The sequence below is a fragment of the Enoplosus armatus genome, chromosome 1, assembly GCF_043641665.1.
Source record: "Enoplosus armatus isolate fEnoArm2 chromosome 1, fEnoArm2.hap1, whole genome shotgun sequence".
In the NCBI taxonomy this organism is placed as follows: domain Eukaryota; kingdom Metazoa; phylum Chordata; class Actinopteri; order Centrarchiformes; family Enoplosidae; genus Enoplosus; species Enoplosus armatus.
Window position 1 is genome coordinate 21,197,764 of NC_092180.1, and position 27,038 is coordinate 21,224,801.

The window sequence follows — 27,038 nt, forward strand, 5'->3', positions numbered from 1 at the left end:
AAGAAGTCACTAATTTCAGATTGACTGATTAGAAGTAAAGACTTGTTTTCCAATTATAATTAAATGGTGCCTCTCACAACAGCATAATATTAATTGTCTTGTCTTAGTTCATCCTGCTGAAACTCTCTATAGTCACAAGGCTTATCAATCAGCAAAGCAGTGCGCACCTACATGAGTGTTTCCAATTACTCTGGCTGATTAGACCTTTGCTCAGGTTAAAGTTGGGCAGAGCTATGCTGGGAATTAAATGATGTCACCAAAGTCTACGTAGGCTACTAATAAGAATGATAACAGTGTGAGTTTTCCCACCATAACAGATGCAACAAAACTAACAAGAGAATGAGGGAGATGTCAAGTGTAGTCTGTCCACGCCCACACAGTCCTGAGGAGAGGTCTAATCTGGTAACATACGTGCAAACACACGTGTGGATATGTGCAGTGGCTTTAAATATTCAAGAGAATTGCAAATTCCTCGAGGAATTATATTTTTATTGGGATACCATACCATTGCCAAAAAAATGAGTGTAAGATAGAAATGGCTTATTCCCTTGGAAGTGAGTGAATAAGCCATCACTCTCCTACCCTAACAACAATAGGTGCCCTTGAGCAAGGCACTTAACCCTCAGCTGCTCACTGATTAACACAAGTTGACTGTGATTGTGCTGTGGCAACTCTCACTAATTGCATGCAGATAGAAGTTTGAATTTCATATGAGAGCTAAAAATGTCAGTACAATGTCAGGACATATTTTAACAATATCTGATGTGATTTATTTATGGAGGGACAGTTTTGGGTCGTGACCCATCAGTTGCAAAAGGCTGCTCTTGGCTTTAGGCCAGTCTACAAGAGAGCTGAGTCATGAACCTCCTTATACCATAAACTATATTGTAGTCCTTCTTTACGTCGTTCTGTTGCCATTCCATTTCTGTAATGACAAATCTGATTTGATGCTACTTTTTTTGTATTTTCACAACTCAAGACCATACTGACCTGTGACTATACCATGACAGTTTGGGAGTATACAATTCTCTAGGATTCTGTAATTTACATTGGAATGACAGTACTTTATTAGCTGCAGTTAGTAGACTCATCCATTGAGATTGGTACTAGTGCACAAAACCTTTCAATATTACATATAATAAAATTGGGTTTCCTTGCACAGACATTACTGGCAGAAACACAACTGTGCTGACAACCTAATCTTAAGCTCTATTTGCTAATGCTTGGTCCTTCTTCAGAGCCCAGCAATAAAAGCTAACTGTGATGCTGTGTTTCACAGCTCATTTGGAGTGAGCATCTCTCTGTGGTCATGAGACGGTAGACACATCAAGCTCTAAACCCCAGAACTAATGTGGAGCAGCTGTCAGATCCTCTGCACAACAAACATCCCTCTTTCGACTCAGTTGGCCAGTTCCACTCTATAGAAAACACACACCTCTCAGAACCACTCCAAGCTGTTGAAGGTTTAACACTATGCAGCTTGACTCAAGAAGTCTCTTATAAAGCCTCTTTTTCACAAGCCAAAGATGGCCATTTTGTCCTCTTTGTAACTATATAGTCTGCTGCACATGTGCATTACGATACCTGAATGGTTCAGGTGCTGAACCATTCTAATTCAACTAAGTGGGACATTAAATGTATGACAACATAGGTCATTAACTTCATAATTTTAATTAGTGAAAACATCTGCATCATCGTCATCATTATCATGAATATATGGGAAATAGCAAACAATCAGATTTTGTCTTGTGTTTGTATCTGATTTTAGAAAATTGATGTGTTGAAAATTCCAGCCCCATCAAATATGATCCAGATTTTTTTGCCTCAGCATTTTTCATCAAGCTATATATTTATTTATGATGAACACACTGTTTTAGAATAATGACGGTATAGTTTGGTGCTTCCTGTGTTTCACAGACACTGACAAGAGTATTGTAGCACTGAAGCAATTAGAATAATTGGCTCTCTCCTGCTGTAGAAGCTGGATACATCAATGTAGCTAGTGGGTCTATTGACCTTGATTTACACACAAACATACATGAATGCACACATAGTCATTTACACATGCAATTGATTACCCCTCACCCCAGACTCCCACGCACACACACACACACAAGCACACGCAGTAGGCCTATACTTTCATTCTCTCTCTTTGTCTTTTCTTCTCTATCTTCGTCAGCACCTCTGGCATACAGTTTAAGTGAAGTCTAAGTAGGATGGGTGACTAGGATGCTCTGTGGCATTTGCTGTAAAGCCATTCACAGATAATTGTTAATAATACATAAAATTAAATAATAAAATCGAAAAATTGTCCTTTGAATGTTCAAATGAATGGTCTGTTTTGTCTGCATCAGAATTGTCATCATCTTTGTATAATATGTTTGGAGATTGAGAATTTTGACATTATGCATATTAAAGTTTTAACATATTGTCCACTGTCTCTATAATTACAAAGCAATAACTCAATAAAGGTTCTTTCTGCTTGTGTGATCTGGGAATCTGCAACCAAATTGTAAAGTAAATATTCTCTTTTTTGTCTTTCAGAGAGATGTCCTTTTTCTGGAGGAAGGCCACTGGATTTAAAAGTATTAGTGAGTCTCTACACAGGCTGTGGTTTTAGTGATTGTGAGCTGGGCACCCACTGTCAAGCACAGGCTGATTGTGCTTGGCTCACCACAGCTGTATTCTCAGCCAGCTTCTTTCGCTAGATGATAAAAAACAGTCCACAGGATTGCCATCCATGGTTTCTGCCCTAATAAAGACTATATCATCCTACATTATAAAGATTTGCAAAGGAATGTTTACAAAGAAATTGGCAAACCCAATAAAGAAGAAAGAGAGAAGCGAAAATAAAGAGCCCAAATTGACCACTGATTTGCAAGCACACAATCTAACTCTCTCTACCACACTGAAGACTACAGTTAAAAAGATTTCCAAATGCTCTTCGGCACGTAACATATCGCTTGAAGAAGACGACGGAAAGAACGACTGCTCATCCCTGTCACCCACTTTCAGTTACCGTGTAGCTATTGCAAATGGACTCCCGAAAAACTCTCTTTTTTTGAATAATAATGAAAGTATCTTTCCTGAGGTTCTTTCGATTGATAGTAGTTACTCTGACTCCCTGAGTGAGACAAAACCTGTGAGGAGACTGGATGAGCATAAATCACACACTATGCCAGTAAGACGAAACAGAAAGAGCCTCATCAGTTTGGCTCCCTCTGATGGCAGTTCTGAGGGTGAACGAGTGGAACGCTCCAGTCTACACACACTCAGGCTGGGGGCTCTACGCAAGTTAAGAAAATGGAAAAAGAGTCAGGAATGTGTCTCTTCAGACTCAGAGGTGAGCAATTGGAGGAAAACCCTGGGCATCCGGAGCAAGTCCTTGGACCGTGCTGGGCGGCAGCAAAAGAGCTCGACCCTAGAGCCTGGCTCCTCCTCCACAGGTTGCATTAGTCAGACCCAGGATGTCATGGAGATGATCTTTAAGGAGCTTCAGGGGATCAGCCAGATAGAGACAGAACTGTCTGAGTTGCGTGGCCATGTAAATGCCCTAAAAAGCTCCATTGATGAGATCTCCAGCAGTGTGGAAGTAGTTCAGAGTGAGATTGAGCAGCTTCGCTCAGGATTTGTCCAGTCAAGAAGGGAGACACGTGACATTCATGACTACATAAAACAAATTAGCCACCAGGCCAATAATTCAACCTTGCGATTCCTCAATGTTCCTGAAGATAAGTCAGAGAAAACAGAGAGTCTAATATATAAAATACTAAAAGACAAAATGGGTTTCATTGATGCCCATAAAACAATTAAAATTGAGCTTGCTCATAGGTTAGGGCAACAAAGAGAATGTTCTAATGCAAAACCCCGCCCTATTATTGTTATTTTTGCAACACCCCAGGATAGGGATGTAGTCTTGAAAAAATGCTATAAACTTAAAGGAACAGGCATTACAGTCACTACAGATAGCTTAACCCATGATGGAAAGGACAGAAAAGACAAAACAATGTCTTCCTCACAAACTTATGAAAGCATGGATATAAAGGTCTCAGGAAAGGATAAAGTAGTGGAGAGTGATGACTGGGACTCAATGGACAGTGATAAAGAGTTAGATGAATTAAGCAGAAATAAATATGCAATGGTGATTTCGAAGCCTGTTCACAAGAGCAAATCAGAGAAGAGGCGATCCCATGACCATAGCCGGTCAGGAGAGGAAGCAGGCTACTCGGGTGCAGTTCACTATGCTGATGACTCTTACTATGACCCAGACAAGCATGCAAAGGCTTACTACTCTGATTTGACCCCTGGTTGGCTTTCCCAGAGTGACTACTCCACCCCTAAACTCAGCCGCTCTGAGTCTGACTGCTCAAAACTTTGCCAGTCATACTCAGAAGACTTTTCAGAGAGTCAGTACTTTACTCGGGCAAATGGCTGCTCCCTGCTGTCCTCCTCAGATCAGGAACTGTGGCAGAGAAAACAAGAAGACATGGCTTCCTCCTGGTATGCTAGTCCTAGTCACCCACTCAGCCATGAGAGTCAAACCTATGAACACAATGAGGTTGAGACTACAGAAACTATTGACAGTGGGGTGAGCAATGGACTTGTCTGTATGTCTGGGGATAGAAGCCACTACAGTGGATCCCAGGTCTCTCTGCAAGGTGACCTATCACCCTGGAAAGACTGGCATCATCTGGAGCAGGGTGCTGACTCTGGCTTAGAAGCATCCATAGAGGTTAGCAGTCCCTTTGACCCATCAACCATTCCTGGTTTTCCAGAAAACATCACTAAATGTCAGGAGGTTGATTTACAATTTGAAGGAGATGAGGAATTCATGATGCTTGACAGAGAGCCTTCCCTACCACCTATAACCACCCACATTATACCTCCCATCACAGACCGGGAGTCTGTCATCAAGACATCTGCCCGGCAGTCTAAAGAGGGATGTAAGGTGACCACAAAAGAAAGCACGAAAGTATCATCTAAAGACGCCCCTAAAGCAACTGCTAAAGTGACACATAAACAAACTAAATTGGCTCCTAAAGAGGAAACCACCAGGATATTGCCAAAGGAAAGCCCAAAGGTATCTGCTAAGGTTTCACCGAAAGTGACCTCTAAAGTAGCTCCTAAAGAGTCATCTAAAGATATTCAGAAATCAGCAGCTAAAGAATCCTCTCAAGCCCTCCCTAAAGACAGTCCTAAACTCACACCTAAAGATGTTACAAAGCCTACTGTTAAAGAAGTATCTAAAGTGACATCTAAGGTAACTTCTAGTGAGGCTGCAAAAGTCACTCCTAGAGTGACCCCAAAAGATAGCCCAACAATGACTCCTAGAGAAAGTCCCAAAGAGTCACCTAAAGAGAGCCCTAAAATAACCCCTATTGAGAGCCCTATCTCAACCCCTAAAGTGTCCCCTAAGGAATCCCCTAAAGAGTCCCCTAAAGTCATTGCTAAAGAACCTCCACAAGTTGCATCTAAAGAAGGTCTGAAAGTTGCGGCTAAAGAGGTTACCAAAGAGGCTGCAAAACTACCCCCAAGAGAGGTCCCAAAAGAGATGCCTAAAGTAGAATCTAAGGAGACTTGTAAAGTACCCACTAAAGAAGTTTCTAAAATTCCACCAAAAGAAGTCCCACAGGTAGCCCCTAAAGAGAGTCCTAAGGTGCCCCCCAAAGAGACCCCTCAAGCCGCCCCAACAGAAGCCCCTAAAGGACCAGTTAAAGTAGCCTCTAAAGATGCCCCTAAGGAAACCTCTAAAACACTTCCTAAAGAAAAATTCCCTGAACTGGATATCAATCATAGCTTTCACCAGACCCAGAATAAGTCTTCAACTATGTACCGCAGTCAAAGTGAGATTCGAACAGAGAAGGTTGAGGAGGTTCCCAAGTCTTGGAGCAGTAGGCTTAGCATAGATCTCAGTGAGAAGTCCTTTGGTTTTGGCTTTGGCTCTACACTGCAGAGGGCTAAGTCAGCTCTGGAGGTTGTTTGGAAGTCTGGCTCTCAAACCCCTGCTCCTCCTGAGGAGCCCACCAACTCCTCTTCCTCATTCATGGGGCGTTTCCGCACCCTGTCCACCTCCACTGCAAATAACTCTACTACTACAATAGACTCAGATGTCAGTACAGAGCCTGTCTTCTACAAGTCAGAGGAAGAGCAAACAGGTGCAGAGGCAGAAGCTGGGGAACAACAAGTGGACAGTGAGACCCACTATGTTGAAGTGATGGAGCAGGTACTAGCTAACTTGGAGAACAGAACTAATGCTAATGAGACAGAGGAGACAGAGGAGCCTGCACCGGAGTATGAGACTTCTCAGGACTATGATGTGTCTGATGACATTGAGGCCTCTCAGGACAATGATGCCTCTCAGGATTTTGAGGCCTCTCAAGATTTTGAAGCCACAGTGGATGATGAGGCAAGTAAAGAGGCACGTGTTCTGGAGTATGATTGCAGTTTGGATGAGCAGTATGATGAAGAGTACAGTGAGGACTATGAAACCCAACTCACTGAGGACACTGCTGAATATGATGCAATGGTGGAGTATGTAGATGTAGAGGAACCGGATGAGACCGAGGACAATGATGTGACAGAGGAGATGGAAGAGGGTGATGAGGAGTTAGAGGAGATAGAGGAGATAATAGAGGAGTCCGCTGAGGTGTCTGAAAAAGTGGAGCATCAGCAGGAGGATGAAAACAAAAATGTTCCAGAGGAGAAGCCCACAGAGGCCCCACCCAAGAAACGCATTCGACCCACATTCAAGGAGGCAGCACTGAGGGCCTACAGGAAACAGATGGCGGAGCTAGAGCAGCAGATCCTGGCAGGGGGTACGACTCTTCATTCCTTTTTGTTGGTCATAATGTCACTTTGATTTTGTACTGTACAAGGCTTTACATTGGCAATACATAGCAGGTCATAACTGTAACAGTAAGCAGTTGTCAAAAACAAGCATGTGGGACTTAGAAGACCTAGATCAGTGGTTTTGTGTTACAGCACATTAACTACAACTACAACTAACTACTTAACATAAATAGCCTACATCTTAGCTGCAACTGTTTTGACAACTCGGTTTTGTTGATGCATTTTTGATTTGTCAAAAAAAGACAAACAACAAACATGGACATCAGGGAAAGGGCAACAAGAATTTACAATGTCATGTGTTGCACTGAGAAGATACAGCCATCAACTCTCAAGTCTCAGATGTTGGAGCATCCCTAAAAAGCTTCGGGTTTCTCAGAGTTTACTTCATACTTTATATTAACCTAAGGCTGCCTACGAGGAGGAAAATTCATTCTATGAAGTTATAGTAAGATTTGTAAAATGGTGGGAAGTAATGTAGAGTGCACAATTTTTAGTTACTGAGCTAAAACATACAAAAACATTGGTATGGTCTGTTAATCATAAACATCCATTGGGTCCTCTGTGTTCTTAGTGGAAGTCTGAATTCTGTCTGATTTATATGGTGGAGACAAGGCCAAGACTTGAAACTTTGTGGTTTAATATCTTTGGATTTATGGGAACCTCAGACTTTGATCCATTCAAAGGATGTCTCTTTGAATTGGTAATCTATTTTGAGTTGAAAAACTCTCTCCGAAGGTGGATGGCAGTGTTACTGGTGGCATTGACTTTGTATTTGTATTCCCATGGCACAGTACTCGATTCTCTTGTAGTGGACTATGGCTCAAGGGATAAGACTGCCAAACATGTTTTCTGGAGGTATATCATTTATCATTAAAATTTAATAGACCTTTAAAGCTACAATAGGGTCGGCCTCCAAAACTACCATCAATTCTTCACAATGAATAAAAACAAGACTACAGTCTGTTATTGGGTGTCATTGCGGTGGCAGACAGTTAAAACAAGTGTGAACACAAAGTCTGTACATATTGACCTACCACTGAGAATGTATGTGACTAATGTTTGCACTACAGATATTTTATTCTCTACATGTATCAGAATATTATCCCAATACTGTCATTTGTCTTTTTGTATCATACCTTTACCTTTCTGACTGCAGTAGTTACCTTGAATCTAAATGCTGTATAGCTGATAGGCCAAGGCTTACTTAAAAAAACTGCAATTTAAAATCAACACTGGTGAATAAATGGTTAAGGTTGATTCATTGAAGGAAAAGTAGTCTTTCAACTGGAATGAAAAAAGAGACCAGGGAATTTCCACCCTTACTTAAAATGAAAAAGCGCTTGACCTACATATGTAGCTGCAACTGTGGTACTACAGTAATGGTGAGTTAGGTACTGTAGTACAGGGAATACAGGCTACACCTGACGACTGCAAGACTGTGTGACAGATGTGTGCACAAACCTTTTCAGTGGCCACATTCAGCAAACACCCTGCGGAGAATAACTTCAATACTGTTATTTACTGAAACTCTTAAATTAGGAGAGATTCCTTCTCTGTCACATGGTTGTATGTGACCATGCCTACCATGATTTGAAGACCAACAAAGTGCAGCTCATGTGAGGTATTAGTAGGCAAGATAGAAAGACAGTACACTATACATTATAATCAAAATTCTCACCGTAGGCTTATACACACTAACATTTAAATGATTCAATTAAATTCACTTATACATGTCAACACAGTGAGAATATAGGCAGAAGGGATGCACCAAGAAATCTTGTTGAAATGAAGGCCCAATCAATACTGGATGTTTTAGGCTAATTCCAATATTGATATTTGAGAGTTTAAAACATTTGGTATAATATGGGCCTGCATTTGTTTTTAACATCACACATACCGTAAACAAGCATGGCTGAATTGGTCACAGTTCTTTAACCAATACAAACTACCTTATACAGTTGAAAAACAAACTTGTCAGTTCTCTCTAGTGGATAATGTATGTATGGCAGCATAAATCTAAATCCCTTTATATCTTATCTATATCTATATATTTGGCATTTCTGTACGGAAAGTTATTGCTATTCATTGACTTTGATTGTCCATTTTGATTCTTATACATTTTTCTTGCTGGTCTAACAGACGAGTTAAGAGTCTATCTCAGTCATTGACTGACTCAGCTCTCATTCTTGAATTGTGCATGTGCGAGGTTAGGCATGCAGTAGACTCCAGGCATATGACTCCAAATGAAAATGTGTGACCAATTGTCCTCACTGTCCGATGTCTTTTGGCTCTTCTCTTCATCTTTCTATAAGTCAGTTAGTGGCCTTGTCTATATTCTATACACTATATTCTGCATTCTATAGTGTTTCTATATTTTTCTATAGTGTTTCCTGGTTCTGTCAACAGTGACATATGAATCCAGATGTCATAGCCATTGTTAGTTTTCACTTTACCCAACAGTGCAAAAACATTTTGAGACAGGCTGAAATGAGGAGAAGAAATGTCAGGCATGAGTAACTATAAACAACTATAAACAAAAGAAAGGCTTCCATCCAAATTGACCATAAAATGTGTCAATGTTCTGGCCAGTGCCATTGGCCATTAAAGAACTCTACCCTGTTTTAAGCAATCCTTGAATGTTGCATTACCACCAACTACCTGACATTTTACACATTCTCTTGAGTTGATAGAAACACATCTAATATGCATTTATGTGACATTGGGGGCAAATTCATTATGCTACTGATGAAGATGTAGCCATGGAACGATGGAAGCTCGGACAGGCATACTCTACACTCCCCCTCATTAGCTTTATGCTTTCATCTGTTGTAGCTGATGTGTGCTCATCATGCTCGTGCTCTGAAGCGTGCTGTGGCTGGTCTGTGTTGGAGTTGTGAAGGGAGTCTCAGCAGTACTGCCACTTCTGCCAGGCCTGTCTTCAACTGGCTACAGCAGCGTCTGTATTCAGATGCTAATTCACACTCCCAAGGGCATTCTGTAACCAGGTCAGCCTTGCTTGGAATATTTATAGAGGTCTGCTGCTAGTGAAGTTTGCTGCTTGCTCCTGAGGGAGCAAAGGAGGTAGACCCTCTTTATGCTTAGTGCACCATTTCTTGAGAAAGTGTGGACATGAAAAATGCAGATACAGGGAATGAAGAGTCTCTGTTGTTGTTTTAGGTGATACCATCCAATTCAAAGCACTGACTGATTCAGTATCGCAGTTTTCATCCGACTGTTGTAAACAGGGAAAGCCTCTTCTCCACAGTTTATGCTCAGAATTTGGAGGAGCTATGACTCTAGTTTGCAATACATTTCCTCTGGCTTTCAGATTAGACACTTAAAACACTGTACTCTTTCTTGGATATGGTGTTGCTATCCTCATTATCATCATGCTTGTACTTTTCCCCTAAACCTGCACAAGAATAATTTCATAATAACTCAGATTAAGGCAATAATTCTGCCTTTTTGTGTACAATTTAAATCTCAGTTTCAAAAACATTGCTGATTAGGGCCGATAACCCATTTTACCCCAATGCTCTATTCTGGTTCATGCACACAGATTCTATTTTTGCGCTGAAATTGAACTAAATAAACCCTCTGACATCAGCCTGCTACAGCCTCAAACATTTAGTCATAGCTGAAAAATAGGAGCTGAGGGGAACAGTGAGTGCTAATGTTGCACATGCTGCAGTTGTTTCATTTTCTTCTATAGTAAGAAATGGTCTGGTCATGTGGTATTGTTTGAGTCATCAGAGGGACAAGCAGTGAACAAATTAGTAGCACAGGCACTCAGGACATTCACATCTCACTCTGCGCTACCACATTTCATTACATCAAAGCCTGGAGCGCTGCAACCTCTCACTACACACATCTCCCTTTTGGTCCTCCTGTTTTATCACAAATCTGTTATCCTGTAAGTAATTGTTGAGATTATTAATGAAACAGCTTTCAGTTGGTTAATACATGATAATATGAAATGTTTTTGTATTACCTCCATCTGTGTATTTCCTTGCACCCCAACTTGAGTGGATCTTTGAGCTGAAAAACACATTGATTTGCTGTCATCTAGCAATAGCACGTATCAAGCTGTACATATGTTCAAAGATCCAAACAATTGCTATTCAAAGTGCAAGTAATGAATACACACCATAAGGCATACATAGTTATTAAGACAACAAATGCTATGAAAATCCAGCATTACATTATAAATTAATAAAATAAATAGGCAAATGAGTATATGAATATATGCATACAATAAAATAGTTTACGGTAGTTCAACAAACAGCACATCACAATAATTAATATTTTAGTGAACGGAAATACGTAATATTATTTATCAGTATCAACTAGCATGTTCATGTTGAATTGAACATAGGATACTGGTAATCAAAGTTTAATATACCAACATTTCAATTTTTTATATTCAAATGCATTTAGGAATGCTTCTATTCATTTAATGAGCTTAACACAGAAACATAATGTCCACATTCCTGAGTACCAGTATTTCAGTGCAATGGGGTCTCAAAAATCATCATTCTATAATGATACAAAAGTTAAAACCGACACTAAGTGCAACGACCAACATTCTTGTTTGTAGTGCATTTCTACTCTGCCCTCCCATTCCATGTTTCAAAAGCCACTGACCCTCACCCACAGGTGGATCACTATAAAGTTAATTATTAATTGTTAATCATTATTAATGAGATACTTGTGGCCTCTCCTGCCGGGGTACAATAGACTGAATGTCAATTTTGTGCATCCAATCTGCATGAGCTGGAACAGAGTTTTGTCTGTCAGCCTGTTTCTCTCTTTTGACTTGATGTGCTTCATTGTTGAGAAGTTGAGAAGCTCTCCCAGATGTAAGAGCTCCCAAACATGCTGGCCATTGAAAGTGCAAAATCCCTGAGGGATGAAAAGCGGGACTCGGTTAGTAGTCTCAAAAATGAAACTCCCCACTCATTGCGCTTTGCTTTAAAGAAGGTTTCTGACTGTAGTTCTCACAGTTCAAGCTGCAGCTCTCAGGGTTGCTCACTGAAAGCGGGGGTCAGTAAATAGTGCAATTCATGGCTGCACAGTGTAGAAATCTTGAACTGCTCCTGCAGTGTTTCTATGTTTCTATGTTGCCTCTGTACTTCAGAAATGTTTTCTCGCATTCTGGGACATCTTTGTGCATCTCGTCACAGGTGGGAAAGTGTGCCAAATAATTCGCAAGGAAGGCCATGTCGCTGACAAAATCTGTATCCCTGAGTTTACTGCAGGAAGCACTTGTTTCACATCAAATGCTGTCCTCCAGGAACACTGGGATTTCAGTGCGCAGCGCAAAAAACCTCTCCAAGCACTTCCCTCGAATCATCCATCTGATCTCAGTGTGCATCTGTAAATCCTCACAAGTGGTGCTGACTTCATCCAAAAAGGCTACAAACTTCCTGTGACTGAGAGACGTTTTTCCCCCTTGAATGAGATTGGTAACGTTGGTCACTAAATCCATGACATGGCTGAAGTTTATTGTCTTGGCACAGAGGGTCCTGTAAGATCAAAATGAAACAGGATTTAGCCTATGATAAAAATTCTATACCCACAGTCATAACCATATATTAATAGTTAACTAGCGATAACATTACCCACCTGATGTATGATGCAGTGCAGTATTAGACAGTCAGTGTTGTTGGAGGAGCCCAGCAAATCCAGTGTCTTCCTTGCATTGATTGTGCGCCATTGGTAACAACAGCTGAAAGCTTGTCAAAGCCCCATGCTCACTACCAACACTTGTAACGGCATTGACAACATCCTTGCCTTTGATAGTGTCATGCAAAGACACCAGTTTCAATAACTCCTCGTGCACTTGTTCAACTGTCAATGGCTCTTGTGTAAATGAGAAGCCATCACATCTGTACCCTCATCCAGTGCTAAGGAGAAGTACTTGCAGTCATGCATGTTGTTTTAGCTTTCCGTCGACATGATTTTGAATGTCAAAAGTTATGCAAAATTCTCCAAAAGCTTTAGCCATCTCTACTGCACATTGCTTCAATGTTTAGCGATCTGTCAAGGCCTTCTTTGCTTTAGCAAACTCAAGGGAAACAGCATAAGACGCCTTGAGAGAGGACACCTGTGTAGTCGAGGCTTTGGTAGAAAGGCTCTGCTGTCAGTGTATTCCCTTTGAGGTCAGCGATGATAGTTGCTCAAACACCCTCGGTGTATATTTGTCTTTGATGCGTGGTGTTATAGTGGCAACTCAAGTTAAAATCCTTCATGGCTGATTTTGTTTTCAAACACACTAAACACATAAGTTTGCCTTTGACTTCTGAAAAAAAAAAAAAGGTCTCCCATCTTGCCTCGAAGACATGGTTCTCTTGGTCCAGTTTTCTTTTTTGGCCACTCACATCTCTATTTGTCGCGTGATGTTGTGGAAGAGGCCTGGCAAGATCAGGACGTGACCAAGTGCAAGCAGTTACTTGGCTACAGGCCTCTTGCGTTTCGAGGGAATGAATGGAATCCGGTTCAAATGTGGTCAAATGGCCCACTTGCTTCCAACTCAACTGAGTGAGGATGGGGGCCGCATGCAGCCCATCCCTGATGTAGTGACTTACTCTTTTATATTCACAGTATATTATGTATATTATGTAAAGTGCTTTTTGGGTGTCTTGAAAAATGCTATATAGATTAATAGTAGTATTGGTGTTGTGCAAACATGCAATGTGTCTTTTCTACCTTTATTTTTTTCAGAACCAAAAAAGAGCGTTATTAAAATCCCTCTCACTCTCATCCTCCCTCGAAGAGCTGAGTGCTTCCGAAGGAGAAACAAGTAGTAAAAGTGGAGTTAAGTGGCCCCATGCCATAGGAGGACTGACTAATTGGATCTGTGAAGCTAACGATGCTAACTTTGGAAACTAAAACCTATTGAGGTCAGGGAAAGATTCTCGTAAAAGAAGCCAATATTGACTGTTGGTAGCAGACACAAACTCTGGTCTTTAGGTAGAAGTGGAATTGTTGAATGCCACTGTTGCACCAGTACATGAAGGTCACACTAATTCCTGTCTTGGCACAGAATGGAAATGTGGGCTACTAAAAGCTGTTTGAACATTGATACGTTGTGAGGTAATGCTAAGAAGGCTGTTCATAGATTTGAGATGGTCACACTTGTGGTGGCAAGCAGTTGGCTTGTCAATGCAACTTTTTCAGGATGTGTTCACTGTCAGGTCTGCAGCCTGCCCATCTGCACAAACTGGTTGTTGTGTCAACAATCCTGCTGCAATGGTTTGTTGCTCCACTTTTATACAATCCTGGTCCTCTCTGCTGCTCTGTTATATAAACTTTGTGCAGGATGGTCCAAACCTCTGCTAGCACTCCAAATTAAGTAAAGCTATAGATATTATTATTGCATACGAACTCAGGTTTCAAGCCCACACTGAAAATACAATATGTGATGTGGCCAATGGGGATATGTTAAAATTAAAAATGTTGACCAACTCTTCTTCAATATACAATGCTCACCAAGGTCATGGTGATGTGACACTGATGGAGGCAAGATAGCCAAAAATATTTAGGGAAGAAAGCATGGTATATTGGAGAGTTGTGTGATTTGTATAATTTTGGACTTAATTTTGGAACTAAAACTCTGGTCAGCACCTCAATGTACTGTACTGTGTGTACTCCAAGTAAAAAATGACAATATGACTGTGGCCATATTATATTATTAAAAGTTGTGTCAAATGTATGTGATACTCACCACCACTGTTTAGGCTGTAGCTTTTTCCAGCGCCATAAACAACCACATGCTGTACTTTGCCACTTTTTCTTCATGCCCATACACTCCTGCAGTCTTTTTAGCATTCATACTTGAACGTAGAACTTCAGTGTAACAATAGAGGTTTTGAGTTGCTGTCACAGGTCCTGGTCCTCTTTAGTATTATCTTGATTTTCTCTCTTTGTTATGAGCTCCTTGCCCTCTCGCACTCACAGTGTTGGACTGTGATCATGACATACTTTGTCATTGTGCTGAATGCTGAAAAGAAACTGTAATAACTAGGGTCTTGTGGAGACCAGTCATCACTGATTAGAGGTTTCTTGATTTTATAATGATTTTTATACTGGCTCTTGCTGTGTGTGTATATACAAAGACACACACCGGTGTGTGTACATGCATGCGTCTCTGTGTAAATGTGTGCCTGAATGTGTCCACATAAGAACACATGTTCCTGTGTGTGTGGAGCAGGGGTCAGTCATGGTTATACTATCAGCCATGTGTGGGCTTTTCTATTCTGGCGAGCTCTGATCTATGTAGGGTGTGACCATGTGTGTCTGCACTGAAATGCAGGATTTACTGCTATTGTTGATACCTCAATGCTTTGCCAACAGCACGAACACTCCAAGGTTTCCTACCAATCAATTACATTTTTGTTCCACAGATTTAAGGCACCTGTGAAATGAGGTTTATATCAGCAGCCTATAGTCTTTGTGGTCTGGCTTTATCTAGTGCAGCTGCAGACTTGCGGGTAGAGGAGATGGCTCTATCTTGTACAGCAGGGCTGAAAGTAGCTTAGCTGATCGCTGTCCATGGTACCCACTTCCAGCTTAGCTCCTCTTTGAGTGCTGTATCTCTGCGTGTGTGCAGCTTTGGGTCATCTCACCCTGTGACAATATATTGTCCCAGTTGTACCAAAAATCAAACTTGTCAAGAATGTATACAATCAAATTGGTTTCATGTTGACTAGAGTGCATTTTTGATGTTTTTAAATGATCAATGCCTCCATGAGGACCATCATCATGAAAAGATATGCACTTGTGGTCAACGCTAATGGCACTAAAGCACTCTAGGCCTACGCATTGAAAACACAGTACATAGTATTTGGAGGATGCTATTGCTCAGAGTTATTGATATTTTAATGGTTGTCAATTAATGTTTTCATGATGTGATTTTTTTTAACAGGTGTCAACTTTCAAGTGAAGAACCAAAACAAACTGCAATAGATACTGGCGGAATTAAAGAAAGAAGCTAATTTACATTGCCTTATGCTGTATTAGTGATGCAGTAACTGCATGTCAACAACAAACAGTGTATCGTGTCATTATAATCACAGCGGCAGTTTGTTCTTTCTCTTGTGAACAGCTGTTTTCTGTTTGTGGCACATTAGATCATGATTATGCTGCCATTTATCACCCATGGATCAATAGCACAGTAATTACACCTCTGCAGTCTGGCTTATTTAAAGGGCTTACCCTCTCACAGTTTGTCTCTAAAATGGCAATATGATACCAACCGCTTATGCTTACCTAATGTCCCATGTCTCCATAGCTATGAGTGTTACCTCAGGTAATGTTATCAATCAAAGGCATCATTTTTACATTTGCGCATTGATTTGAAATGTTCTATATGTGAAGAATGATATTCACATTTCAACCTTTAGCCGAGAGCCCTCTGTTGCATAACAGAGCTTTTTCTACTGGTCCTACTTTATACGGTATTCCTCTGTTCGTAGGCATTCTCCCGGAGGCACGTGTTGACTCTGTCTCCATTTCTGCATAAATTGTTTGGCAAAACAGAATTGTGTCATCAGGCGATAACAGTACATTAGTGTCCTAACTAAGTGTGTGTATTTTCCAGTGAACTGCTCTTTCCTGACTCTCCGTCCTTCTGTCGTTTTCTCTTTTCAGACAGCAGTGCTTTGGATACACAGGTTTTAAGTCATTGTTTATCATTAACCGCTTGGACTAACCCTTCCTCGCATGTGAACATTTTTTTATGTGTTTGTAAATTTATCTTGTGTTTTGTGGTATGTGGTGTGATGGTGTGCAAATTTTGTGTCTTCCTTGATATCCCGTGATATCTGTAGGTATGAAAGAGAATGCAGCATGTGCCTTTGAGCCATCTTGCTGTCACTTTGTGCTGGTTATCCTTTTATTCCTATTTTCAGAAAATGATTTGTGTTTCAAACTGGACCATTTGGTCAGTGAGGAGGGAGCGTTACACAATAGGCAAATCTGGCCTGAAGCACCAAGAGCGGCAAAACTCTCAGTCTTGAGCCCACAAATTACATTGATGTGGAATAATTTGGTCTTTTGCCTGCGGTGCTTCCCTCCCTCCTCCCTGTGCTGTGCTCCTCCTCTCCTATCATTTGTCTTATCCTGAATTGACCCCCAAATGTACTGTATTTTGCTTACACCTTGTTATGCTGTACATTTCTTTTGTTTTAATTTAGCTACTGTTTGCTTTGTGTTTAGTTGTGTGCACTTACCTTTGTATTTCTTGTTTTACATTGTGTGTTTCTTCTCTCTGCAGCCTCGCAGTCTTTTGGATCCCAAAGTGCTCGGCTTGCAGTCTGGAGGGTGAGTGGTGGCTCACTTCCTGATCTGATCCGCTCACAATTACAGAAATCTGAGATGCTGTGCTGTTTTGTAGCCCCATGTGGAGGCACATGTAGCAGAAATGTTACAAGCACGCTGATTCTCAGGCATGCAGCCCCAATTCAGGTATCATGCTATGTTTTGTGACATACCACAGAGAAAAGATGAATACACTAGATGCCTGATGCCTTCACAACATCTATTAAGGAACTCTTGGCTTCACATGCCTAATTGATGTCTCATTCAGAAATGTGTATGAACGATTAATCATAGAGGTCTACATGAAAGATAGATGAAGCCAACTGCTGTCATATAATGTCATGAGGGAAAATAGTCTAGTTAATAATCATATTTAGCCTCCATTACCCGATCTCTTGCCTTGACTATGCAGCCATCTGCAGCATGCATAGTGCATACTGTAAAGGCAGCGAGAGCCAGGGGTCTTAGGGTGAGGCAAGGGCCGGCGTAGCTCGTCACGTTGTGTATCTTTAGGGTCATACCACTGATGTCGCTGAGAGGCCTGACAGAAAAGCTTGAGGAGCTTTATCTGTGTGGAGGCATTGGGGCCTTGATGTCATGTCGAGGTCATTAGAGAGGCTTTGAGTGACAGTTGAGGTGATGCCACTGAGAGCCTCACGGGAAAGGAGCAAGACTGGTGGGAAAGCGGAGTGTGCACCAGGGAGTTGGAGGATGGAGAAAGCGAGAGAGCTGGAGCGTGTTTGTAGAGACTTACAAAAACTCATCTTAAAGTCTCCATTTTTGAGGCATGGGGTCTGTTTGCATAGTTTTTGCTGCAGTGGGCCTTCACCTCTCAATTTATCTCATATTCATCTTTCACAGTCTGTAATTTAAATCCAGTAATAGGTATAATATGTATCAATAGCAGGCATCACAGCAGAAACACCCTGTGAAAATGTAGATAATATGGAAGAGAGAATGGGAACAGCAGTGGGTGAGAGGGATTACATGGAGCTCCAGTGTAGGTGGTCGGCACCATGAGAAGCACAGAGGAAGGGGTGAGACAGGTTAGATAGGAGGCATGATCCATGGTATTTGCCCGCTGTGTAAATCAAGCCCCCCCTCTTTCCCTTTCACCATAGTAATGTCTCCCCCCGCATGGCATTATTATGATATTAATACACCTTAAATCTGTCTGCTTCTCCAGGGCTGGCAGTATTCTTTATGGTATTGACAGCATGCCAGATTTACGCCGCAAGAGGACAGTGCCTCTTGTCCGAGACCTGGTGAGTCATCTGCCTCAACAAGGTTATATGTGATTTATGTCAAATGTATCTTGAGTGACCCCACATTATACCACACTGGTGGAATCCTGCCCTGTGTGAGTATGGACCCCTGCAGAAGACGATAATAACTTTACTGGGAACCTGATAAAATGTGATGGTGCTTTAGAGTCACAGTGTTTTTGTTATATCATTATATAACATCCTAGGACTGATAATACCCTTAATATTGTTTTAGCTGAAGTCTCTGCAACCATAACGGTTATTGAAACACAGCTTAGTCTGGGTTTGTGATTTTAATTACAAGTTTGTTGCAGCACACAATTGGGTTGATTGCAAATACTTCCCTCACATATGTATGATTTGTTATGTAGTTTCAAAATGAAATAAAAACAATAATAAAAAAATCACATAAAATTTCATTGAGATAAAAACAAGCCAATAAGGAGTTGATTGGTGATAAAAACAACTACTTAAAACTCTGGCTACTGGGAATGTAAAGTGTAACCTTAGCCATAACTCTATGGCTTGATTAATTAGCCTAGAGAGGGTGTTTAAGACACTGCATCACAGTGATGCTCCTCCATTTGTTTTTATTGCAACATAATGTGTCATAACATATCCCACAGAGAGGCCTGTTGCAGTGCAGTCCACTTTAGCGCTGTGCCACATGGTTAGTCTCCGTGAAAGACAACAGGCTGTCGTGATGCAAATAGTGTTCATGTCTGTTTCTAACTGTTTGTCCACTATGTGCTGCACAGTGTGTGTCTGTCTCATGTCTGTTTGTTTCTCATCTTCATGTATTTTAGTCAGAAGGATGGAAACTGGAAACCTGTTAATACTAAAACTTTTTACATTTTAAAGATTTAGACTTTCTTGTGAAATAATATGATTATGTAGCTTGATGTCGTACACATAGATGCTGATGAATGTTTATATCACAGTGAACAACATGAGTTGATGCTGTATTTGTCCATATCTCTCATGAAATTAATAACCAACAATGTCTTGGTAAGTATGGGTTGTCGTTTTTTATTTTTTATTTTTTTTGGATTTTGCGTGTATATTTGCCATTCCTACATAGACCCATAACAGCTATGGGTGATATTTTTCAGTGAGTTGTCAGATTTCAGCCTCGCCGATGCTTGGTCATTTTACTTCCTTTTTTTTTTTTTTTTTGTTGCTCGGCAGATATCGAAAAAAAACTGTATTGAACTTGAAATGTTGACAACTCAACCCAAAAATATATCCGAGAGACTTCATTGACTTCTGATTTAACTGTGTGAGGCTTTTAAATCATGTAAAAGTGACACTGAGCAAGCCTTTTACACGTGGGATGAAGTCAGTAGTCAGCAAACTAATTGGTCCCCTTTCATGCCTCTCCTTTGTCAATGTCCCCCATTTGCTGTGTGATTGCTTCAGGGCAGCAACAGCGTTTGATTGGAACGGACAGCAGGGTTCCCCCATATATATTGGCGGGATGCAAAAACATAAACCAACCAAAAAACAGAAAGTTGAAAATCGGTTCACAAAGCATTGAACGCTATATTGTAGCTGTATGGATAATATCTGGACACAGGGTCATATTGTATTGCCCGTAGCAACCTCAGCAGTGCTGGTGCATGTTGATAAACTTACATCAACACTCACAGTTCATGTAGAGGTCACGTTCCCTCCTACATTCTCCATGGCTTCCATGGATCTTTACCATAGCTGGGCTGTGCAGACAAGGGGGTCGTGGTAAAGACTGATCCAATATTGTCAGCTGTCCATGTCTGCATTCCTCTGTTACGTAACTTCCTTCAGTATGGGATAGATGTTTATCAAGCTCTGGTCACCCAAACTCAATGGATATTAATATAACAGCTAATTTACATGTGTGTGTATCTGTGTGTGTCTGTATGTGTGTTACCTGTTTGTATTTGTGAGAGTACCTTGTGTGGGCGTGTACTGTTAAATGTTTGAGTATGTTCGTGAATGTCTGAGCAGATGTGTGTGTGTGAATGTTTTTTAAGTGAGTGTGTGTGTGTGTGTGTGTGTGAGAGAGAGAGAGTCGGTGTTGTGCAGTACAGCTGGCTTCATCCATACGTGAGTGTGTGTGTGTGCGTCTTGTGTTTCTCTGTTTGTGTCAAACTAATGTGCAGAGCAGACAGCAGAAAATATGATCAAAGCTTCATCCAACAGAGAACTGAATATAAATGCCAAGCATGACTGCAGTTTAGTAACTTCCAATGCATGAATGGATAAAGAATCATGCAACGGCTGTATAATCTCTCTTGATGAATAGTTGAATCTTTCTAAAGCTCTGTGCCCTAACCAGCAGTCCTGCATGGCAGTTGAGACACCTATGCGCTCAGTATGGATAATAAATACAATTTCTCTGCTGTTTGTGCTTTCAGCATTCACCCCCCCACCCCACCCCCCCAACTCCTTCTCTAATTATATTTCTTTATTTCTCTCATTTTCTATTCGTGGCCTCCTGGAAATCTCAGGCTTTGGTAAGCTTACTTTCTGTCTGCACTTGTGCACAAATTAAGAGCAACAGATGGCTGCTTTGTCACAGACACAAGGTCTTAAAAAGTCTTGTTTTTGTCCAGATAATATATATGACATTCTATTCTACTCGGGGCTTTTCTTCCTTTTACAAAATATTATCATCCATCCACAAGCTGTTGAACTCTATATAGATGTGTGTTCTACACGCCGCTGTGTGTAAATCCACTGAAATACTGCATAAAACTGCAGATAGGTAAAATGGATCGGTGGATTTATCCCTTTTCATCATTTCTGGTTTCCTCTTCTTTCCCTCAGACCCTCACTGCTCGAAAGGCAGGCATCTCGTTCGCTCTGGTGAACCGGTCCACCCTGAATAATGAGGACCTGGTGAGTACCAACATGCCTGCAATGCCTGCATAGAAAATCATTGTCTGTTCATTGTGGGTAATGGAGGGTTCAGCAGGGACATGAGATGCTGGACCCGTGTTCTCATTATTTTTTAGGGCAGTGTTTGGAGAGGATAGTGCTGGTGCTCTGACAAACTTTTATAGCTGGGCTGTTTGCTGCAGCCATTGTACTTTCGGTCCCGGGATCACATTGCCAGGAACACGGGGTTCCAAAAAGGAAATTAAATGGATTGCATTAGTTACTGGCCTCAGTTCTTTAGATGTACATACAGCATGCCATCATCTGTTTGTCTGCCTGTCTCTGTCTATGATACATACTGCAGTTTATTAAAATAGTCTCTGGGGCCAGCTACTCACTCTTTCTGCTGTGCTCCTTCTGTCAGATCATTTTGGCTGAGTTCAGAAATTAAGAGATGGGCCCCATCATTTCATTTAGACAATGCCCCACGATTAATGATAAGCACTGTGCATCGAGGAAGACAGAGCTGTAGGGAAAAGGCAGAATGTCTCAGTCGATGGTATGAGACACTTCTGTGTTGACCTCCAAAGCTCTCTCTGCATTAATTGATTGCAATTCTTCCCTCCCAGAGGGAAGACGGCGTTATAGGAGGCAAACAGCAGGAGACAGCAGTTTCTCAGCAAGACAAAACACGCAGACAATTTCATATACGCTAATGTGCAACAAGGGGCCTAAGCCTACAAGATTGCTGCATTCAAATGTGCAGTATGTTTCAAACAAGAGACTTGGCCCTGTGTGCATTCTGATTTGTGTACATGATTGTATCAGTTATCTATTTCACACACTTGACTTGGTCCTCGTGGTCCACATGCCCAGTTGCCCTAAAGTGAAAGGATCTTGATTCTTTACTAATAGCCATGGGGTTGATTAAAGGGGCTTTAGGGATGAACAACTCATGTCTCAGTTGAGGGAGACATGACGTGATACATGCACTGTACATGCACATGCACTTTGTGCACGAAGGGAGCGGATTCTGGGGCAAATTTGGAGATTGCACTACACGCTAGGTACAGATGTCCAATATTCTGATTCAGAGCAAATAAGGAAGAGTTTAATAAGTGGTGGTCGAGGGGAACTGAGTTCCGAGCAAAGCTGCGGATTGTGCAGTCTTGGTAAGTAGGACGAGCAGATGTCAGAGTTTTTATCTGCTGCATTAAGTCCAGGAGAGTGCTTTCCTATGAGGACTGCGAGAGTACTCAGTAAACGACCATATGCTGTTTAAGAGAGTCGAGGACTTAGTGGAAGGGAGGAGAAAGGAGGAAAGGAGGGGCAAGAAAAGGAGGGAAATGAGGAGCGAAGATCAGAGCTAAGAGTGACTTGCCATCATCACCCTGTGGCCCTCATGTCACTGATCTCTCCTCCCTGGAGAGATGTTTGAACCTATTTAGGGAGCTTCCTTCTTCCACCCTCTCTTTGTCTCATCTTTGCCCCACCTCTTCCATCTTTATCTCTTCCAGCTTAATACTTTTCAATTTGATTAAAATGTCATTGTTGACGTGTAGTCACTCTGTCTTGGTGGTACTCTCTCCTTACGTCATGTTTCCCATGCATCTGCTTTTTGGAGCAGAAAGGAACATTATGTGTGGGCCGGCTACCGGCGTGTGTCTGCTCGATGTTCTGAGCTGCATGTGATCTGAGCACCAGAGCCTTTTAACAGTGACTGTCAACATACACTGGGGTCTTGCTCACCTGCTGAGACAAAGATGAAGGGAGAAGGGAGCCATGATCTGACATGGGTCAAGGACTACCTGGAAATAAGATGTGATGCGTTGCTTTACATCAGTTCAGATATCATCTGGCAGGTTGTTAACAGCAAAATGTACTGCATAGGTTTTAAAATGCTTGCATGCGATTTCTGCCCAAGTAATTTTGGATAGTTTTATGAATCTTGCCAGACAGAAAAGCACATTAGATTGAGTTGAAATACTTTTATGCCAAGGTCGGTTTGCAGAAAACCACTTGGGTTTCCTCGTTAGGACTGAGATAGTGCAGTAGTTAGAGCAAAAGATTAGAGGTGTACAAGGCTGGAAGAGGATGAGGAGGATGGCAGTGTCAGTGAAGTGGTTGACAAGGACAATAGGTGGTGAAATTGGAAAGGAGGGGTGAAAGGAGGAGGAGAGATTAGATTCTTCTCCATCATGTTGCTCCTAGGCGGAGGCCGTGGCTGTCAATCAATTCTAGCAGTGTCTCGCACCAGATCACCAGGGTTTTCTCCCAGTGTAACACATGAGACACGACTCACACATGCAGCACTCTTCCCACATCTGCTTCACAGTGTGACATGCAGTGTCAGGGCTGAGATTGAGGAGACAGAGAGAAGGAGGGACATTTTAAAAAGGCTGTGTCAATGAAATAATTGAATAGTAAACTACTACTCAGGCAGTGGTCGGAGGAATTGAAATGTAGTTCTACACTTAACATGCTAAGTAGCATTCAGAACATTAGGTTGGCTGGTAAAAAAGAGGCTAAAAAGATAGATATTTGATAAGCCAAGTCAATTCATTGTGAAAAACAGAGATTGAGAGGTCTCTGAGATTTCCCACGCTCACAGAAATTTTGGCTTACTTTGGCTTGCTGCAGGCTGTGTCAGTATTGGACGGCTGAGTATTAAATGTGGTGAGGAGCAGGCTTCCGGGTGTGGCCCTGGTCTTGCTCGTGTGCAAGTTGTGAATAAATCTCGGACATCTGCTCCATCTCATCGTTCTCGGATTAAAAGGGAAATCTCTCTGTCTCCCTCTGCGTTTCATTAAAGGTCCTCCAGGGTTCAGCAGCATCACAGTGTTAGATAGTTGTCCTGCCATTTGGTGTCATTTAATCATTTGTAAGCGTTTGCGTGTGTATATTCATGTGTGTTGGAGTGAGCAGTGCGGCAGTCTTTGTGGTAAAGTGGAGAGCTACTGTTCAGGTGTTAAAGCACACTGTCAACACACGGGGGGGGGGGGGGGGGCAGCAGAGGGAGGGGTGGTGGAGGAGAAGGGGTGAGGCGTGGAGCGCAGCAGAAGAGGAGAGCAAGTGCCTCTTGAAGAATTATTTAACCACCATACATCTCCTTCTCTTTCTCTGTCACTTTCTCTGTCACTCGCTTGCTCTCGCTCTCAATCTGGATAATGCTCACTTTTAAAAACCTTATTTACAGCATCCATTGATTCTGCCTTCAAGAATTGGCAAGTCCCGGCCCATTTTCCCAGTCCTTGCGGATGGCAGGGGCTGCTGCAGTAAAGCATTCTATTTGAAGAGGCTCCTGTTACACAGCAGTCAGTCTAAACAGGCCTCTAGTAGACTTTAGCATTTGGTCTGGAGGAGCTTTAGTTAGTAAACCACTCAACGTGAAAAAAGCCTGCGGGCTAAGGATGCTGTTAATCTAAGCTTAATGAGATGTAAGACTGATTTACTCTCATACCGCTGACCTCTCCATTGATGATAAGGTAATCAGAAACGGATCAACAAAGCCTCCTACAAGTTATCTCTTGGAATAATGTAATCTGTTAGATCCCGTTCTCTAATAAAAGAAGCTGAAGAAGAAGCAGTGCTGGTGGATGATACCTGAGAGACAGTTTAGCCAATTTATAGAATTGCCAAGATTACTGTGATGCAGAAGTGTATTGTAAATTTCATCCAACTCAGACTGCAAATGAATATGAATAAAGCCCAAGCTGTCTCTAAATTCTGACTAAAACTTTGTTATGATATCAGCCTATTGTGGTCCCTCAGCAGGTGCAAAAGTAATCCTCTTTTTTACTGATCAGAACAGTACAGAACTGATCTCTAGATGTATTAAACATTTCTGAAAAGCAATACAAGTACACTGTTGTTTTTTATTAACTTTTGAGGTTGTTATTAAATCTTATTTTCCTCTACCTCATGGTGCCATGAGAGTTTAACAACATCAGCCCTATCTCCTCTGTTTCAGGCATCCTCATATATTTTCCATCATTGTCTTCATACCTTATTATTTCTTACACATTCTCAATGCCTTCTCTTTCTTTTCAGAAACTACACGTCTTCAAGAAGACTCTCCAGGCCCTGATCTACCCGATTTCATCCACAACGCCCCATAACTTCGAGGTGTGGACGGCGACTGCGCCCACCTACTGCCATGAGTGTGAGGGGCTGTTGTGGGGCATTGCCCGTCAGGGCATGCGCTGCTCGGAGTGCGGTGTGAAATGCCATGAGAAGTGCCAGGACCTGCTCAATGCAGATTGTTTACAAAGTAAGCATGTAGACTACATTTGACACTTTTTTTGCACTGCTGGCTAACAATCAAACAATTGATAAGTCATTATCAAAATCTATCACATTTAAAAACATGGTTTGTCTGGGAATCTGTAAAGTGCTCACAAGGCTAGCGTGGCACATTAATCTGTAATGTTTTGCGTTTAGTTTTTTCTTCTCCCACATCTCTCTAAATTCCAACACCACACTGTAGGTCCTACAGTACATGTGAATGCTGTTATTTGTGTAATACATATTACATATCTTCTTACACGTATTGCTACAACTGACATGGTGCATTTACACTGCTCACTCAGTCACTGGCACTCATTACATTCTCCAATCAGCTTTTTCAATCTGGCACACCCCTGTTGTTACGGCGTAGAGTAACAGGAACAATGTGACCTGCAGGCTTCAGGATGATCCTCACGGCAATCCTCACACACTCTAACTGGATTAGCTACACCATGGCTATTACAAAACATTGAGTTTTATAACAGTTTTATACTAGCATAACAATGTTTTATTGTTCAAACTGCGATGCATGTTTATCACATTTCAATCTGCACTCCTGAACGCACTCTAGATACACGATACTGTGATTAGATACAGAGAATTATCCGTCACATGTGCCTCTTTCATACACATAAATAAACACACACACATACACATCAACATTAACGCATGAATTTGGGATCATGACTTCTCATCCTCCACACACACTCACACAGTCAGTCATAGTGACACACATTAGATGAGTTGCTGGATGCTGTAACACAATATTGTACACTCTTGCAGTATTTATAAGAAAATAAAGTTAGGTAACCATAGTTATTTAAAACATAAGATACATATGACAGATACCCACTGGATATGTATTAAATATGCAGTACTGAGCCTTATCACTCAGTATCTCTTGGCTTGTTTCAGGGGCCGTGGAGAAGAGCTCCAAGCACGGGGCGGAGGACAAGACCCAGAATATCATCATGGCTATGAAGGAGCGCATGAAGATAAGGGAGAAGAACCGTCCCGAAGTGTTCGAGGTGATCCAGGAGATGTTCCACATCTCCAAAGAAGACTTCAACAGCCATCTGAAGACAGCCAAGCAGGCTGTGCTGGACGGGACCTCCAAGTGGTCTGCCAAAATCAGCATCACAGGTTGGCCTGGTTCCTGTGATTATATCAGAAAGTTAATTCTTCAAACCATCCACTAAAACCAATTATGATAAGGAGTTTTTATTAGCTCTCATTTACAAATTAATCATCAATCAACTGAATATTGATAAATGCTGTATAACTAGTGACATCCTGATACTTCTCTCGGTAACCTTTGACCTTTGGACCATGACCTGTAGTCTTTGCTCAGTCCTCCAACGCCAAATCAACAAGACTGCCATTACAAGTCAAGGCTCATCTCAAAAGACAAACACTGTTTTTGTAATTAGTATTTACTCGTTATTAACCTCAAGATCT

General features: G+C 41.5%; 1 protein-coding gene across 1 annotated transcript in view; it reads left to right on the forward strand.

The window, feature by feature from the left end:
- Positions 1-2,737: 2,737 nt before the first annotated feature.
- The window catches only part of LOC139285829 (protein unc-13 homolog C), a 91,534-nt gene continuing 67,233 nt past the window's right edge, over positions 2,738-27,038 (forward strand). Inside the window, exons 1-9 of the mRNA XM_070906498.1 lie at positions 2,738-5,440; positions 5,573-6,815; positions 16,501-16,523; positions 17,126-17,172; positions 18,356-18,434; positions 20,924-20,929; positions 21,243-21,314; positions 25,344-25,563; positions 26,496-26,723. Coding sequence (XP_070762599.1) covers positions 2,741-5,440; positions 5,573-6,815; positions 16,501-16,523; positions 17,126-17,172; positions 18,356-18,434; positions 20,924-20,929; positions 21,243-21,314; positions 25,344-25,563; positions 26,496-26,723 — 4,618 coding nt within the window. The 5' untranslated portion in view covers positions 2,738-2,740. The remainder of the gene's footprint in view (positions 5,441-5,572; positions 6,816-16,500; positions 16,524-17,125; positions 17,173-18,355; positions 18,435-20,923; positions 20,930-21,242; positions 21,315-25,343; positions 25,564-26,495; positions 26,724-27,038) is intronic.